This window comes from Urocitellus parryii, chromosome 1 (assembly GCF_045843805.1).
Source record: "Urocitellus parryii isolate mUroPar1 chromosome 1, mUroPar1.hap1, whole genome shotgun sequence".
Lineage (NCBI taxonomy): Eukaryota > Metazoa > Chordata > Mammalia > Rodentia > Sciuridae > Urocitellus > Urocitellus parryii.
Genome location: NC_135531.1, coordinates 245681963 through 245701077, shown reverse-complemented (window position 1 = coordinate 245701077; position 19115 = coordinate 245681963). Strand labels below are relative to the sequence as shown.

At 38.9% G+C, this 19115-nt stretch overlaps 1 protein-coding gene across 3 annotated transcripts in view; it reads left to right on the top strand.

The window, feature by feature from the left end:
- Positions 1–19115, top strand: part of Hecw2 (HECT, C2 and WW domain containing E3 ubiquitin protein ligase 2) — a 212444-nt gene that overhangs the window by 158545 nt on the left and 34784 nt on the right. For all 3 annotated transcript variants that reach the window (XM_026408846.2, XM_026408847.2, XM_077803065.1), the window contains 3 exons: positions 1272–1381; positions 10657–10777; positions 12232–12345. In XM_026408846.2, the coding sequence (XP_026264631.2) occupies positions 1272–1381; positions 10657–10777; positions 12232–12345 (345 nt within the window). The remainder of the gene's footprint in view (positions 1–1271; positions 1382–10656; positions 10778–12231; positions 12346–19115) is intronic.

The window sequence follows — 19115 nt, the reverse complement described above, 5'->3', positions numbered from 1 at the left end:
TTTTATGTTGGTTTTTGTATTTTGTCTGTTTCTTAAGAAGGGAAATCACCCCAGTACAAATGTACTTGATTTTCAGTGAGCCGAAATGTAGAAATAATACAGCCCTATGACACTTTCAACTCAAAGTCAACCTGTGTAAAGTTACCATCTAACATGGCTATTATAAAACACAAGAATTTTTAAATGACCCATGGCATTTATTGTTGATTTATCAATTCTCTGTATCCTTTTAATAAGTCATGTAAAACTCATGCTTCTATCAGAACTCATACAGGAAATGATTGATTAATTTAGCCACATAAAATTGCAAAATTTATATAATAAAAGATACCACATATCAAGGGATAAAGAAAGGTAACAAACTGAAAGGATACTATTCACAGCACTAGAACAAAGAGATTAAGATCCTTACTACCTGTACTGCTAGGTAGATATCAGCACCATGATAGATGACGAATGCCCTTAGAATATTTTGAAAGAAGAAACCCAAAAGAAAAATGGAAAAAAGATATAAAAAGGCATTTCATAGAAATTGGAGCACGAATAAATTCATGGAAAAATTCTTATAATCCTAAAAATGCAATTTCAAATAATGAGATACCATATCACAATAGAAGATCGTAAAACTCGAAAACTCTGATAATACCAAATGAGACACAGGAACTCTCATTTTACCTGGGTTTGGTGGGATTGTGGTTTCTTCAATCTCTTTGGAGTGCACATGGATAATATTTGTACAGTTGAAAAGCCATATGTGTGTTTACTGAGAAACTACTTTTAGGTATATGCTACATTTACACTTAAGAAACTCTTTTATACATATTCAAGGTGACACATAGAGGATAAAAGCAGGCACTTGGAAAAAAGTAAATGTTTGTCCAAAGAGGTATAGAGAAATAAACTGATATGTTTATAGAATGGCCTGCTATATTGTAAACAAAAAGAACACATGAGATCCTTATGCATAGACATCAGAATTAGAACAATATTGTTGAATGAGAAAAAACAAATCAAGAATGCTATATACTTAGAGTTTATATAATTTCTAACAATTTAGGAGGCATGTTCATCTATACATTCCTCTATATAGATATGTTTCAGAATACAAAACTATGGAAGAATACCTATAAGTCATGGTGGTGGAGAACAAGGGACCTCTGAGGGATGGGCTGTGTGAAGGACAGACTCTCCTACTTTCCTACTCATTGTGCAAATGAGGCTTCCCCCACCTCTTTGACTAAAGAATGCATTTTGTTTCTTGTGTTCTTCAGCTTATTTGAAGAAGAGATAATGTCATATGTGCCTCCACATGCCTTACTCCACCCCAGCTACTGTCAGTCCCCACGTGGCTCCCCCGTGTCATCTCCTCAGAACTCACCAGGTGAGTCCACCTACTGCTCATGTGAATTCTCTGAGGAGTATGCCCCAAAGTCAGATATTCTCTCCTTCCTAAAGGACTAGTGTAGGCACAGGTACATGTTGTGTGGCATTTGTTGTCTCTTAAAAGTATCTTATTTCTGTGGGGATTCATTTTAGCAGAAAGATGATGAATAGGGGGATAAGTGTTAGTAGTACGACAGGCTTCCATAGAATTTACTCATTGTTATGTTATGTGGTGCCTTATACACCTTGGAAAATACTAAGGTACAAAATACTATGTTAGTTTTTTGTATTTATAAAGTGCCAGTGGGGAGACATTGGAAAATAAAGTCTCCATTCTCAAGAAATAATATTGAATTTAAATGATTCAGTGTCATGGACTTAGATATTCTCCCCCTTCAGTATTCATTAACTGTGTTAGATAGGAAAAAACAAAAAGAAAGCTGAATGGTCAGAAAGAGCATATTGATAGATAAATTCATATTTGTAAACTCAAACTCTTTTGAAAAAAGGATGTGAATGAAGGAGGGAAGGAGTAAATGAATGGATGAATGAATGGTAAAAAGTGAAACATAGCAAATGAGTCTTTTTTTTAAGGAATGTAGACATAATTCTGACAGAACATTGACTATATTTATCCTTATTATAGGCAATGAATTTTTCACACTTTAACAGCTATAAAATTTAAAACTGTTTCAATAGAAATTCAAATATCCAGAGTATCACTAAAAGCGCTGTACGTTTTTTTGATATATCACATGTGTTTTCACATATTGCTATGATAATGAAGCTGCAGCCTAACTGAATACTGCAAACAGGAAAAGGTCTATTAATTTGTTCACATAACACAGATTTATTGAGCATCCAACTATGATCCAAGCACTGAATTAAACCCTGGTGGTATACAGATGAATAATGCAGTCTGCCTTTGAAGGGTTCATGGAGGTGTAGTGAGTCAATAATGACTCTGAACTCTGTTGTTAGTCCTGTAATGAAGAGCTTGTATGGGAACGCAGATGTGGGAACAATTATTCCTTCAGTGTTGGGGGTGGGGTGTTTGGGGAAGGTGAGGATAACAGACATGAAGTCACCCTTAGATGCTGATGAATAGGAATCTGCCAAGTAGAACAAAGAAAGAACTTTCTAGTTAATGGGGAAACATAAGCTAAGGTGCAGACGCAGGAAAAGCATTGTTAGGGGCAAATTAATAGTTCCAAGTGAAGAGGAGGTCTGAAAACTCAGGTTGGTAAGGTAGAGTAGGCCCAGTTGGTCAGTGAAGCCTTATCTCAATGAGAAATCCATGAGAAACCTCTGAAAACTTATAAACAGAAGAATAACAATAATATAGATTCGTTTGGTGACAGTATGGAGAATAGATGAGAGACTGGAGCCCAAGATACCGTTTGGGGAGCTGTTACGTTAGCCTTGTGACACGGTGGATAAAAGGCTGGACTGGGGCATGGGGTGAAGACATGGGAATAAATGCAGGGGTTATGTTGGATGCAGAGACAAGGACTTTGAGTCCAAATAGGGAAGAGTCAAGGTAGAATCGAAGGTCCTTACTACCTACATTGCTAGGTAGATGTCAGCACCATTTACCAAGAAGGGGAAAAAGGTTGGACGGGAAGTGAGAAGTGAAATGAATTTGGTTTGGGATGTATTTTGTTGAGAAATCTTTGGGCCATCAGCTGCAAATACACAAAGACATCTGGAAAAAATAGTCATGGAGGGAAGTAGAGGTTGATCGCCAGGAATTGAGTGCACTGGTGGTCATTGAAGCCCAGAGTGCAGTTTAGAGGAAGTAGGGAGGAATGCCAGTGAAAAGAAGAGAAAATAGTTGATGGTGATAATGAGGAGCCTCAATATTTAAGTGACGGGCTGAGGAGAGTAAAAGAAGGTGAGCCAATGGATTTGGGCATAGAATGAGGAAAGTCTTTGGAGGGGAGTCAGTTTTCAAGGGGGTGCAGTTCACAGAGAAAAATGCTCCAAGGTTTCAAGAAGAATGAGGTCTGAGGAGAGACCATGAGATCTTAAAATTGTGAAGTTATAAACGATCTCTGCTAAATAAACTGGATTATGACCAGTTATAGAAGGATGCAGGATGTAAAGTAGAAGCCAGGAGTGTGGCATGCTCTTTTCACAAGGCAGAGGAGAAAGTGAAGAAAGGGTCTTTGGGGTAAGGTAGTTGAGCATGTACATGGAGCAGTCTCAGGGTGGGTGGAAGGAGAATGGTTTATTGAATGAGGCAAAAAGCAGCCATCACAACACAGGCCTTTGGGAAGGCAGGATGCAGAAAGGAAGAGCATGGGCCAACTCTGGGAGAGTTGGAAAAAACTGTTCAGATGACACCAGGTGAGAGGAAATATCCTTGACACTACAGGTAAGTTCAAAGATATAGGGGGAAAAAACTGATGGAATACACAGCCGACCTTAGTCATTTACCAGCTGTGTGACTTGAAGTAAATTCACCTCCTTCCCTGATCTTGAATATTTCTTTTTCTATAAGATGGACATAAGGATAGTCACTTTACCTCTGATGGTTATTTTTGGAAAAATGCCTTTCATGGTGCTGGAACTTAGCATACCTCCAAGAAATGTTAATTTATCCTTTTTTCTTTCTTTCTGGAAAGTTTCTTCCAAGAAGCATAGTTTGTCCATATATGAGTCATTCATAACTGGATCCATGTCTTATTGATTTGCAGAGCTGGCCGCTTAGGCATTTAGTCATTCAGGGAGGTCTTTTTTTAGTAAGAACCTATGCTAGGCTGGGCACAGTAGTACATACTCATAATTCTAGCTACTAGGAAGGCTAAAGCAGTGGGATCACAAGTTCAAGGCTAGCCTCAGCCATTTAGCAAGACCCTGTCTAAAAATAAAATTTAAAGGTGAAAAAAAAGTTGGGGGTGTGCTAGACCCTGGGAGGTTCAATCCTCAGTAATACACACACACACACACACACACACACACACACACACACACACACAAACAAACAAAAAACAACAAGAGAGATAGAGAAGAAAAGAAAAAACAAACAAATGAACCTTTGCTAAAGTTTCATCTGATGTTTCATGGTTAAAGAAATGAAGCCATGTAGATTATCACTCATGCCATCAAGGTTTTCCATTCTAGGCTCTTTCTGAGGCCCATCCTTCCTCAGAAAAAGGTAGATCACCAGATTCTCTTAGGAGCCCTACAAAGTATGCTCTTAAACACTGGCTGAACATTCTTTGATTTTGTGCGAATATTTAAAATGGTGACCCAGTTTACTTCTTCATTTAGCATCCAAATGCACATGGTTAATCCATGGTGGTCCTAAAATGCATTCTGGAAGCTTAGATTTAGAGTTAAATTTTCCAAAGACATGTGTAATCCAAATATATCTAAATTACTAGCAGCATTTGTGGTGGTTTTAATTTTCAGGAAGAATCATCTCCACATTTTTTGGCCTACTCTGTTTCAATAGGCCCTGTTTGATCTTGAGATTGGGATGTACTGCCTGATATCAGTGGAAGTAGCTGTAACTAATTCCACATGATAGAAGAGCAGGACTTGCTAGCCTCGTTTCCTTTGTGGAGGAATCTTCTGTTTCTTTAAGTCAAATAGCTTCTTCTACCAGTATTCCTGAAGGTTTTGTAAAATTAATATTTTAAAGTGGCCTGATCCTTTTTATCATAAGTGGAATTTTACCCCCTTAAGTGGTGTGAGAATAACATTGTGAAAATTATGACAACAATAAATTTTAATGATCTTCACTCAGAATGCCCAGGAACCTGGTAGTATTTACACATTTTTCCTCATTCCAAGCACATTTATGGGTCTTTTCACATACAGAAGAGAGAGGGGCTTTGGAAACTTTGACTCACTGCTTTCTGCAGCTGTTAGAGTGCTCACCTAAAATTTGTCAAAATTTTGGAATGTGAAGGTTCATTTTTCTAGGACCTTTATAATGCCAATCCCAACCTCTGCTCTGCCAGAAGGAAAAGATCTTTGCAAATACCATATGGTTTATTATGCCAAATAGGGGACCCAGAAGTTTATTTAAGTGAACATTTCTAGGAATTTAAATGCAGTAACACCTAATTTATCTAATATTGTTGGAGATGTGCTCCCTTATGTGAATTTTCCAGGTAATCAAAGCTATGACTTTACACGAGAGAATTTGTTTAACCCACTGTTTGCTGAAACTCTTCATAAGTACATTATATTTCTCCTTGCTTTCATATACACAGCTCATTGAGGAGATTTCATGGTTTGGGAGATCATTGTGCCTATTACGGTGCAGAGCTGTGGTCACTTGACTAGGACTCAACGGGAAGCTAGGACCTGCACAAGGTCACACCAAGAGGAAGTAAACAGACTCAGAGAGCCCTAGAGAGCAACTTGAGGGTCTTCACTGAAGGTTGTCTTGAGGGAATGGGCTGTAAAAGGGATTATTTCCTCCAACACATGGTGGGACTCTCATAAAATCTTCTTTTCCTCTTTCTCTCCCTGCAGATTCTTAGCATCTTACCAACTGCTTGTTCTATACCCTTCCCCCTTGCTTCCCCAGCTCTCTGTCTCTCCTCTCAGATATTGTCTTAAGCAATAGAGAGCATTTGATTTTTGGTAGTCTTCCATGTTCTCACCCCTATTAGGATGCCCGTCATTGTCATGCCTGTCAACATTCCCTTTATAAGTTGCTTCTTTGCCAAAGTCTGAAAAATCAGAGCATCAAATTGTTTTCAATGCATGGTACGTACACGTGCATCCACAAACTCAAAAAATGACCCGAGGGCCTTTTACTACTCTTAGAGAATAAAGCAAAAATGTGAGGGATTCAGCACTTGTTTTGTGCCAGCTAGTTCTGAGGTTTTGCTTTTTATTTATTTGTCTTATTATTTCCATCAGTTTCAGTGTTGAACTATGGTTCAGAAGGTGGAGGCTTCCAGAAATTATTATAATGCTCAATAGTTTGATTATACAAACAGGGAATTGTTGTTGTTGTTGTTTAAATCATATGAAGAGCTTCTTTCTTTCTTGTTTCTTTTTTCCTTTCTTTCTTTTCTTTTCTTTTTTTTTTTTTTTTTTTTGGTGGAAAATAAACCAAGAAAGAAGGGGATTTCCAAGTCATCCCAAAACAGAGGCCTAGAGCTGTTGTGGATTAGGCCAAGCTCCAAACCCTATCCAGTGTAGGGCAAGTGCTAGTCATCAAAGTCATCTGAGTTCCAAGTTGCACACCAGAATCAAAAAAAGACTGAGATTTCTCGGGAGTTGAATGCCAACCTTTTTCTAGTGTCGTTTAAAATGTTTTGTCAGGTAGAATTCTTTAATTTGCAATTTTCTAATAATAGTAATAATTTCTATAATAGTATAGAAATTTTCTAATAGTAATAGAAATCCTGTACCATTCTATGAAAGTTCTTTAGGTGTGCCTAGCAATTGACAAAGAAGAAAAAAAACCACTGATATCTATTACTGAAATATTTTCCTCCAAATGATTAGTATAATGCTGACCATACATGAAGTCAGTTCCTCATTTGATCACTTACTAGATGCAACATTGACCTTTGGTATCTGATTTCCTTTTGTAAGACTGGGAAGACCATACAGGCACCTCTCTGCGAGAACATCCTATCCTAGAACTTCACCGGAAGTTATGGTTCCCATACAATACTGTTAGCAGAAGCTTCCAGGAACATTTTTGGTTTTCAAAACAGAAGTAGCATTATTCCTCCCCTGGAATCTCTTGGCAGTTGCACCTGACTTGTAATTAAGAATTTGACAAAGACCAGAAGCATAGTTTACTGTAATTTTTAAATGCTGAAGCATATATAAGTGATTTTTTTTCATAATATACGTATTAGGAAAAGAATTTTTGCGTTGAATAATTTGTCTCCAGAGCCTCCATAATGAAATCGCTTTACCTAGCGTGTGAATGGAGTCAGAGCTAATTTTTATTATGTCTGTGCTGATAGTGATGGAATGCATTGTGGTATTTCCCACATCCTTTTAAGCATCTCAAATTATGCAGCCCTAGTGTATGTGCTGTTTCTTAAAGTAATCAACTCTGAAAGAATCATGTTTCTTTTGAGTCTTGAAAGATTTTCATTCAGTCCTTTGTCCTTCATTTTCCTCTTCTCTATTAATGATTGTCCTCTTAAAAGCTGATTCATTGTGGCTGTCTTCTGAGCTGTCTGGGTTACTCGTCTGCAGTTTCTTAGACTGGAGCACCAAGGATTTGTGCTTCATTGCCCTCCTCCCTCATCCACCCAGGAGGGCAGCATCGTGCTCATGGAGTTCATGTTCCTTTGTGGAGCAAATGATGTCTTTCATACATGCAGGAAGCATTCCCCCTGGGTTAACCCCTGGATGCTACCCACATGTTTTGCTGGTTACATTTGATCTTCCTGTAAAGAGAATCCTGGTTCTCAACCATGGTTGCACAGAGAAACCATCTGGAAAGCTGTGTACAACACTTATGCCTGGGTCCTACCCCCACAGATTCTGATGTAATGCATTTTGGGTGTGGCTTGAACTTCGGAATTTTTAAAAGCTTCCTAAGTGCTTCTAAAATGCAGTCAAGACTGAGATCTTGCTAGGAGTCTCTTCTGCTTCTTAGATCTTTTAAGGTCAAGTTTACTTTTTTTTCTTTTTGACATAACTCTTAGCTTTTGGAGTAAAAGATTCCTAATTGTACAAACAGATCTCCAGACAGATCACTGATCAGTAGTCAATTTTTTCAATATCCATTCCTAAAACCCCAACACATTTCCCCATGTGTTACCGTTTACCTCTATGCAGATAACAATGACAGTTTCTTATGCAGCAGACACTGCACAAAGTGTCACCTATACACTAACTCATGTAGTCCACTGATGTAGCCTTGGTCTCTCACTCACACTCCAGTACTATATTGTCAAGTACCTGTAGAGCACATCCACCTGACCAGCTGTCATCTCCAGCTCAGTATGTATAAGGCTTCACATGCTTCTCTCCACCAGCATCATTTCCCACAATGCTTTTAGCATCAAGCTGACCTGGCTCCAGTCCCAAACCCACTACTATCAGTGGCATATGACCTGGACAAGAAACTGCATCTTTGTTTTCCTTAGTTGCCAAGTGATAATGATGATAGTAATAATAATAACGGCCACTTCATAGACTTGGGAGGATTTCTCAAGATCTCTGTGTAAAGTGCATCATCCCTAATATAGCAGGCACTTAACAAATGATAGCTATTGTTATTGTTGAAAAGCGATGTTATCGGGGTTTCCCATTCCTCTTCCTTACTTTTCTACTGTTACCAATTCATATTTCACATTGTAAATGATCCTCTGAGTCACCACCCTCCTGACTAGTCCTTATCCCCTCAGGCCTTGGTTGCTGCAACAATTTCTAACTGGGTATCCACCCTCTAGTTTCCTTTCCTCTTTCCCACCCTTAATGGGTCCAACACACTCTGAAAATAATTTTGTTAATGAAACACCATTTGTATGTTATTCCCTTGCCGAAGAACCTATAAAGGCTATCCACTGTTCGCTTCACCATGCCAAACTCCTCTGCGAGGTTTTTAAAATTCCTCTCCTAATTCGACTCCAGCACTTCTGACTGGTTTAATTTCCCGTTCACTCTCTAGCACGCCCCCCTCCACTCCAGGCTAGTGGGTCTCTTCAGCATCTTCTGAATATGAAGCAACCATTTTTCCAGCTCTTGCTGACCTGTCCCAGTATAGAATAGAGATTCTCCTCCATTTTCAAGGTTTGGTTCAATGAAGCCTCCCTCCTTAGGTCTTTTTCATTTTAATCTCCACCTGTGCTCATTACTTTTCTGTGACATCACTGTAACTTTTCTATACCACTGATATCAAAAGCAAATACTAGGAGGTCAGGCAGCCAGTGTCATTGAGTAGCTGTGGCAGAGGGAAGAACACAGGCCTGGTTTAATAGAACAGCTGCTCCTGTCTCCCCCGGGAAATGCGAGCCTGTTGTTGTAATATTTCCCAAATAATTTTCAAGAGAAAAATATAGTTTTTTTTAAACTTGAAATCTCCTAAATTTTTAAATGTCGTTAATCAATTTTAAATCTTAAAAAAGAAAAAACAAGTGGGGCAAACAAAATAGATTTATAGGACTGGGGATATGGGGATAGTCTAAGGGCTATAGGTTTGTCACCTCTGCTTTATAATCTGTGTACCACCTAGTTTAGGATTTATGCTCTAATTATTTTCTATGTTTTAATTCTGTCTCCCCAACCAAGACAGTCATGCCAGAACCCTACCTTATTCATTTTTAGCATCCATGATTGAATCTAACACAGTATTAGCAATAAATAATAAACTAATAATAAATAACAGCTGATTCATTTGTTAAGGAAATTTTTCATGAACTTACATGGTGTGTGATGAACAAGACTTCACAATTTGTGTTTTCTGGTTTCTTTTATTGAGTTGGAAGTACTTGGTGGAAATATCCAGTGTTGTTTTCATGTCTCTGTGTCTGACTCCCCTGTTCCTCATCAGTTTAATATCCCAAGTTGTTGCTCAGTCACCTTTTGACACAAAGCCAGATTTTTCTGTGGAAAGAGGAAGAAACTGTGATGCTCTTATACTGAGCTACTGAATGATATAAGTATCTTTAAATATTCTGTAGATATTCACGGCACTTGGCGCATTCGGAATGCAATAAATATCACTATTATTTACTCTTTGTGCAGCCAGAAGACAAGTACCTTCTGCAATTAGGTTTGCATTGTTTTTATACTAAGACTACCTTACCCTGCAATAACAAATATACATAATTATATATCTGAAATCTTTCTTATTTTTATAGTGCATATGTGAACAAACCTTTTGTGGATTTGGGGGGTGAGGAATGATAGAAACTGACTATTCTTGCCTTATATGCCACATACTTTCACACAGTAGCTTCCTGTTGAATTGCCATGATATCATTTCAGCAGCAAGGAAAGATACTTCATCCTGAACAGTTAACCACTGGACATGAGTAACTCCGTTTGACTCATATTAGTTTGGAGTAAAAAGGGGAACATATTTGAGAAAAACATGGGCATCCTGTAACGATTCAAAGAGGATCTTTATTCTTAACCAAAAAGCCACAAAGATGTCACTTAAGACCCTGGTTAAGCTTTGCTATATCCTTCAACTTGGAGAGGAGGGGAAGCAGAAGCTGAAAGTATTACTGGTTTTATTTGTTAATGGGGGTGGTTTCTTCATGGTAATGTGATGAAGGTAAGGACAGTGCTCAACCCCAGCTTGTCCTCCTCTGTGGTGTCCTCTAGGTACTCAACGTGCCAATGCCCGCGCTCCAGCCCCTTACAAGAGAGATTTTGAAGCCAAACTAAGGAACTTTTACAGGAAGTTAGAGACTAAAGGATATGGACAAGGCCCAGGGAAATTAAAGTAAGTCAAAGTAATACAAACCACATGATTTATAGATGGTTTAAGGATGGGATGTAGTTGGGAATTTAGGAAATTGTGATTTGGGACAATGAGCCTATGTTTTAGTGGGCATGATTATTTTGGCATTTGTAAATTACAGTATCAGGTAAGATGTAGTTCTAGAGTTAACATACGATTAAGCTTAAGGTTTGAAATCCAGCAGGGAATGCACTACTGCTTTCCTTGTAAAAATAGAGACCAAATAAAAAGCTGATTAATTTTTTTTTCTCCCAAAGAGTACCTCTCTGTTGGCTTCCTGGATAGTCATTAGATGTTAAATTATTGCCGTGTCTTTCACAGCATGTTACTATTTTCTGAGCTGACTTGAATGTATGGTTAGCTCTATTTCATTCTCTGTGACAACTTTCATCTATAAGAGAATGGGTCATGAATGTTGTTTCTGCCTTTCTCACCCTCCCTTTCAGTGGGGCACTGAAACATCCTCATCATGTTGTCTGGCCTAGATTTGTTTTCATTCCTTACTTACCACTCTTCCCCTCCTCCCCATGTCCCCAATACAGCTTACTATGCTACTTGAGAGAGGGCAGAGGAGGGGGGTCACCCTTGAAACATCACTATGACCTGGGTGCCTGACCCCTCTGCATAGGAGGGCTCGTTGTCAATTTCACCTTCATCTCCCCATCCCCAACACCATCATTCTCTGAGCTGTAATGGTGTCGCACTTGACTTACAAAGTCTGGACCATCGGTTTCATGCACCCAGCCTCCCTGTCCTCTCTTGGTCCATTACCATTTACATGAAGGGCAAATGGATATCTGTGGCAGGACCACTTTAATATCATCATCACAAGTAAATTAATTGGCCATGAGCATCATCTACTTTTATCTACCCCTTAGGGAACCTCAATATTGGCTTAATTTAAAAATTAAATTAAGCACAATTGTAAACTCCTCCGCTTTGGAGGACACAGACTTTTTTCCCTTCTCCTGGTTCTCCGGAGAGAGTCTTCTCTCGGAGCACTTAGTAACTGAATTCCTTCTCTAGGTGCATTCAGGCTTAAAGCATTACCTCATAGGGTTGTTCTTCATTTAGTAAACAAAAATTTGTGTGTGTTTGTGTAGTGTGTGGGTGCACACGTGTGTGCATGTGTATTGTTGTATGATCATTTTTCTTCTGGATAAGTGATTGGCCACTCAGAAAAGACTCTCAGGATGTTTTTCAGACCAAAGGTGGGGCACTTTATTTACCCTCAAGTCTCTTATGTAATGTTTGTTAATGCTGCTAAGAAATAAGAACAAGTGTGTACTTTTAATGCAGACAGTGATGGTATTAAGCAACTTTACCTCTAGCCTAGTTAATTGTGGTAAATAGAAATTAAATAGCAGGTGCCAGGCTCTAGAAAGATAAGGAAGAGGAAATAATCTGTGTTTTCCCAATTGTCTCTTTACGGACAGGTTAATTATCCGAAGAGATCACTTGCTAGAAGATGCTTTTAATCAGATTATGGGCTACTCCAGAAAAGATCTACAGAGGAATAAGCTGTATGTCACCTTCGTCGGGGAGGAAGGGTGAGGAGAACAGAGAAGTGGCTGGGGAACACAGGCTGTGGCTGCAGGGCGGATGTTTCTCCATGTCGCTGTGGTTGCCTGAAACAGGAAATCCTTCTGGCAGGAAGTGCTGTTCTCATACACTTAAACATTTCAGCTTTTTTTTTTTTTAAGGCTTCCTCTGGTTTTTAAATCATTTGACATAGAAATTCTTGTCTTGCAGCTATGCTCATTTTTGAGAGCAGGAGACGAGTTTGGTTTCTTCTCTCTCCATCTCTCTTTCTCGCAAAGGGAAGAAAGTGAGACTTTGAGGGGAAAAAAGCAACAGTGAATTGCATTTTAACATCTAAGATCTTCTGTTCTGCCCTTGAGGGCTGGGTTCAATTTGCTTCACCTGTTAAATAAGTTCAGTTTCAGCATCACAAGTTAGAATTCCGCTTTTCTACCAGGTGGCTTCCACCGCAATCACTCTGGGGCCTTGGCTCTTCTTTCTCCACCCCCAGTTTTTCTCTTCCCTTGGGAGGGCAGCACACCTACAAATGTAACGACCTATCATAGACCAAGGTGTCCAGCTTCATGACTCTTGTATGAGTGTGCTCACCTAGACGAGAGTTAGGAAACTAAAGGGTGATGACTCCCACAGTGTCTGTTGCACCCAAATAGACACAACAGTTGTTCAGTTGTTCAGTTGTTGCAAGTCAGCTTGGATTGACAGCACTCATCCCTCTTTTCGCCCTTCTCCCCCACTCTGGGGCCCCTCTGTCTTTCCTCATTTGAGGTCTCAGCACCATCTTCAGTTCCCTGTAGACACTAGAGGGAATTTTAAAAATTCCACATAGTTGACTGAACTCTGATGTTGTTCTCTTTGTTTCTGTTTGATTTGGATCATTTTAAGGCTATCCCTCTCAGCCATGTCTGGGAATAAAGAAGATTTCCAAAAAACTTAACCTTGCAGTATGTGGTTATAAAATGGAGACTTCAAAGTACAAAATAACTTGCCTGTGCTCATAGAATGGAGGGAAGAGCAAAATCATGACTCAAACCCAGGCCTTTTGTCTTTCATCCAGTATGCTTGGAATTGCACTGGAATGTTAACAAAACCCCTGAACTCAGACCTGATTTTTTTTTCCTACTGCTGAAACTTTAACCATTCCAACTCGTGACTGATAACTGTCTCCCAGCTTTGACTAGAAGAAAGTAAAATGTGACAAAAGTTTCTGTAGAAGCTTGCCTGACAGTTGACTGAGCCTTTCATTGCTGACCTGCATAAATGACTTCAGGCTTGTGTTGGCTTAAAGATGCAGGTGCACCATTGAAAAGGAAGGCAAATGTTAGCCTCATCACAGGTATGCATGGGATTCCAAGTATTTCCTTACAGGACCAGTCTGGTTTGGATGAGAATATTTTCCTCCCCCAGAACTCCAACTGCCTTCTTTCATTGTGGGACCACATTTTTTTTATTTGTTTGTGTTTATTTATTTATTTATTTATTTATTGAGATGGTATCTTACTTTGTTGCCCAGGCTGCCCTTGAACTCCTAGACTCAAGCTATCCTTCTACCTCAGCCTCTCAAGGAGCTGGGCCTACCAGCATGCACCACTGTGCCTGGCTTGGACCACAGTTTGTTGAGATCTCAGAGGTACAGGGAAGAGTCTTTGGAAGCACTGATATTTAAGTTTAAATAGAATAGATGCTGATCTTGCTTGGTCATCCTCCAGCAGTCTCTCATGATCTAGACTGATGACGTTGGTTCCTAGGAGGAGGCCCAGGCTGAGTGGAGCTGGATTCCTCTGTGCTTGATTACCACTGGTGTCCACATGTTTCCTGCCTCCATCACCTGTCTCCTTCCTATGACTCCAGAGGGAAAACAAGGGAGAGGATGTTTTGAGGTGTGACCTCAGTTATCAGGAATGATCTCTAAATCTGCTTCCTATGCTAATAGGGCCTATTGAACCTGGATTTCTGGACTCCTGTCTTTATCATGTCAGTGTCACATATTTAGATTATTAGACATAAACTTTATTTGCTATTGAAGCACAGAGACTTCTGTTTTGAAAGACTAAAACAGTACTCCTGCTTAAAAATAGAGATCTCAAAACTACATAAAATGGAGTTCTTTGAACTTTGCCACCTTTCAAACACATTGATCCTATCACATTGAGGTATTATAACTTTTGGGGGGATAATAATTAATACCCAGAGTGAAAAGCTACCCAAATCTTTCCATTGAACGATAAAAATAGAAGTTTCCTGTTATTTCCCCCTCATCAATTTCAGTGCCCTTAAAACATATCATTTTGTAAATTCTTCACGTCTAGGTCTAGAAACGAGTATTTTAAAATGTAAACATCTTGTGCCTAGATCTTTGTTTCTAATATAATTCTTCAATATAAAGCACTAGGGTTCCTTAGAGATATTGTTAATTCTAGGACTGAGGCAGGAAGTATACAAGATGGACCCTGAAGAATCTTGTAGAGACTGCCAGAAAGTACAGAGGTTTTCAAAAAGATGATGGGGATATGCCAAAGGGACACAAGAGCCCACTGAGAGAGATCCCAAAGGCCAAACCTAGAATAATATAAGCGACAAAATAAATAAAACCTAAGGTGTAAAATAAATATCCATACTGATTAAATATGTGATGAAATATATAAATAATTGGAGGAGAATAGAAAAATCTATGTGAAATATTTCTTCATAATTCAGCATAACTCCCTACCCCTTAAGTATGAGTGGTACACAGAATTTTCTTCCAAATAGTACAGTTGGTGGAAAATGTATTAAAGAAGTAAGTTTATAGGAGAGAAACCTGGTAGACACTATCTCAGTGAGGTGATCAAGGTTAACATCAACAGTTCCAAGTCATGTTGATGGGTGACACCCTTCATGTGATGTGATAAGAGGGGCAGTTCTGTGATCTCTCTCCTCCAAACCCATAATCTCACACCAATCTTGGAAAAAACTCAGACAAAATCCAGTGGAGGGATACTGTGGGAGATACCTCACCAGTAATCTTGAAAATTGTCAACATTATCAATAATCAAAGGGATCTAAGAAAATACTACAGTCAAAATGATACTTAATTAATTCATGTAATGTTTTTGCTGGATGGGATCATGGAACAGGAAAAGGATATTAGGTAAAAGCTAAGGAAATCTGGATAAAGTATGGATTTTAGTTAATAATAATGTGTCGATATTGGCTCATTAATTATGGTACAATAGCTTAGCTGAAGCACAAAGAAAAAGAGGTTTACTTTTAAGAATAATGCATTTTCCTGCCCTCCAAAATGGTATGAATTAGCAGGTTCACAGAGAGACTTCATCTCTGCTTTAAGCTTTTTCTTTGCATAAGTCTGAAACATGATATATGGATCATTCCTGAAATAAGAGAGTCAGGAGCAATGATGAAAAAATTTAGTTAAAAATTTGTAGTATGGCTACAAATTCCACATTAGGTAAAATTAACTCCAGAACATTGGGGATGTCTGTCTTCAATTACAAAAATACAAAAATAACCTAGAGCCTATTAATGCAAAGACATTGGCTTACAACTATTATTTCTCACTAAAATAATTCTTCGTGTTATGCTTGGCTTTTTACAAACAATGTTTCTAAGCACAACCTTGTGATTAGTGATTTAATTTGGTAGAGCTGCAAGTTTTTTTCCTAGTCATTAAAATTTTACCCACTTCATTTGATTATCTTGCATTGCAAGGTGGGGAGTGGGGAGATCAGCAGTGGCAGAGTGACTGGAAACTGAGTCATCTTGGTCGAATGTGGCAGGAAATAGCATGCAGTGGTTGCCTGTTTCTATTAGGCTTTGGTCTCTCCAGAAGTTGCTTGTCTAGGGAGAGGAGCAACAAAATACTATATATTCTCGAGTCTTTTTTTTTTATTCTTATCAATTAAAATTCTTAGCAACTAAAGCTCTTGTGATATCCAAAGTTAGCTAGGTAGGCTATTGGGTACTGATAAGTCATCTAAGGCCACAAACTTCTGAGTACCCAAAACAGTAAAGAAATAATGGCCTGAATAAAGAGGATGTTTACACTGGGATTGTTCCACCTCTTTTTTTCTCCATGGCCAACTCTGTAAAAGGCACCTTTATTTAATAAAGAATGAGTTTCATTATGCATGAGGCACCATCTATATGAGATCAATCGTCTGTTTTGCAAAGCCACACTTAGTCTAGGGAGAGGTGTGCACATAGTTTTAGTTTAGGGGCTTGGGAACTTGTATTATCTTTCTGTTGCACTCTTTCTGTAACCTCTCCTGAGACAGGCAAATGAAAAACAACTAGGGAGGGCGAGACCTGACAGCTTTCCTCTCTCCCTGCTTATGAAATAACAATCAGTTCTCACACGTGACTGCCCAGGTCCTCTTCTAGAAGTCAGTCAAGCTCCATTAATTCCTTGGGGCTCATTAATTCCCCAGAAATCTGAAGAGCTTCAAGCTAAACTTAGGATGCTGCTTATTTTCTTCTGAAAGGAGGCCTTCCCAGGATCACCTATGTAACTCAAACCTCATAAAAGAAGGCTGCTCCTGTATCTTGGCCTTGGCTTGGTATCCACCAAGTGTACCTTTATTATATCAAAATTCCCCTAGCACCAGGCCTACATAATTCGCTAAGGGTTAATGCCTTGTTGCTATAAATATCTGTGGTGAATCAGAAGGTACATAGGCCTTGTTCTGCCTGAACCAACTTGTAGGAAATGATGTTGTCATTCCTGAGGCCATCATCCTCTTCCATTTTAGTCTATTTCTACTGGAACGTAACTGAATGTTCTCAGTCATTATTAGTTGAAAATAAAGAATGGGGGAATAAAATTCAGTATTTTAACAAACACAGAGTGCTGCTAACAACTGGGGTGGTGTGCCAGCCCAGTAACGTGACGATGTTTAAAATGCTTTATCAGCACTTGGGGCTTAAAACTACATGGCCACCCTAGAGACATCTGTGCTTATTCAGAAATGCCCTCAGATGCAGCTGTTGTGTGGCTACACACCCGCTGTGCAGTTTCTATATTTCTGTGCCAAGCCTTTAACTGTGGAACCAACCTAACTGGCAAAACAGGAATGTAACAAACGATCTCTGTGATATGAGTCATATTAACTATTTATATGGAAGAGGTTGCTAAGACATTACAGGAAGCGCATGTACTATGTACCCTGCTGTGACACGTTTTATTGGATTTGTTAGACTTATGCGTAAATTGTAATCTACAACTTGGGCTCAGATATGCAGTTCTAAATTTCAGACTGTAATCAAATCAAAGTTTAAAGCCTGTCTTGGCTTTAGAATGACCCCATCCATGCTTTTGGAGGTTAAAACAAACAAACACACACACACACACACACAAACAGATAAAATCCTGACCAGTTAAAGATACATTTCCTCCTAGATGAGCTATTAGCTTTTTTCTCTCTTGAGGGGAATATATATATATATATATATATATATATATATATATATATATAGAGAGAGAGAGAGAGAGAGAGAGAGAGAGAGAGAGATAGTAGTTTTACTTTTCAGTTTTACTCCTCAGGATCCCAGTCATTTGTCTTCAGCCTGATTCAGCTATTGTCATAAAAAAGGAACCAATCAGCAGGGTCTTTATTGTTTTAATAAACTTACCATGTTAGAAGCTATTGCACCGAGGACTTCCTAAGCACAATTCACTTGTGTGATTTTGGGCAATGTTTTATGACTGAGTGGCCTTTAAGGGATTGGCATTACTTATGCCTGTCACAATCCATGAACCACTAAACAGCAAACTAGTGCAAATTCATTCACTGTGCTAGATGTTAAATAACAATGTAAATAACAGATTTTCTTTAGAAAATTAGAGAGTTCCATGTTTCCAGTAACAATGTGTGTCAGGCAAGGGACTTGGGATACAAATATGAGTAAGATACAGTGCCTCCTCTCAGTATGGTTAAGGTATGGTAGTGTGTGTAGGGGAGGCAGACACGTAAATGGATTATTATAATGCACTCTGGTTAAATGCAGTATTATTTCACAATCAGAGATATAGCTCAGAAACAACCTGCATTTTTAAGCTGAAAGTTACAAACTTACTTTACTGTACCACTTGTCTCTGTAAAAACACTGGCCTGTTTAGAATCTGCCTTATTTTTCAGTTGTCTGTGATCCTCGTGTATGGTGGGCCTTGGTAGTGTCTGAAACCCCAACAGAGCAGTGACCCAAATAGACTGATGCTCTTTAAGCATCTCCTATCTAGTAGTTGAGGCCACTCCCTGAGATCCCGGGATGTTGGAGCCATTTTATATTTTCTTGAAAGATCATAACTCTAAAGAAGAGGATTTATATATAATAAACTAGATATTTTAATAAAGTGGCCTTTTCCCTCCTCCTTTCTTCTTTTTGTAACAGCAGTTGGCAACTTTTTTTTTTTCTTTGTAAAAAGCCAGGTAGGAAATACTAGGCTTGCCCACCAAACATTTTCTGTGGCACCTACCCAACTCCACCATTGTGGTGCCATAGTCTACACATAAACTGCACAGTTGTGTTCCAATAAAACCTTATTTACAAAACCAGGGGGTGGGGCAGATTTGGCCTGCAGGCCACAGTTTTTGAACCCCTGCTCTATACACAATATTGTTTTCAGTCTTGACAAACATTTAAATTTTCCAGAAGGACAAGCTCTCAGAGTAACAGATATTAAATTGGGGGTCAGGACACCTGTTTGAAGGTCTGTGGCTTCTGTTTGATGCAAGTCCATGATTTCTTCCAGTCTCCATCTTCTCTGTGAAATGAGGGGTTTGGA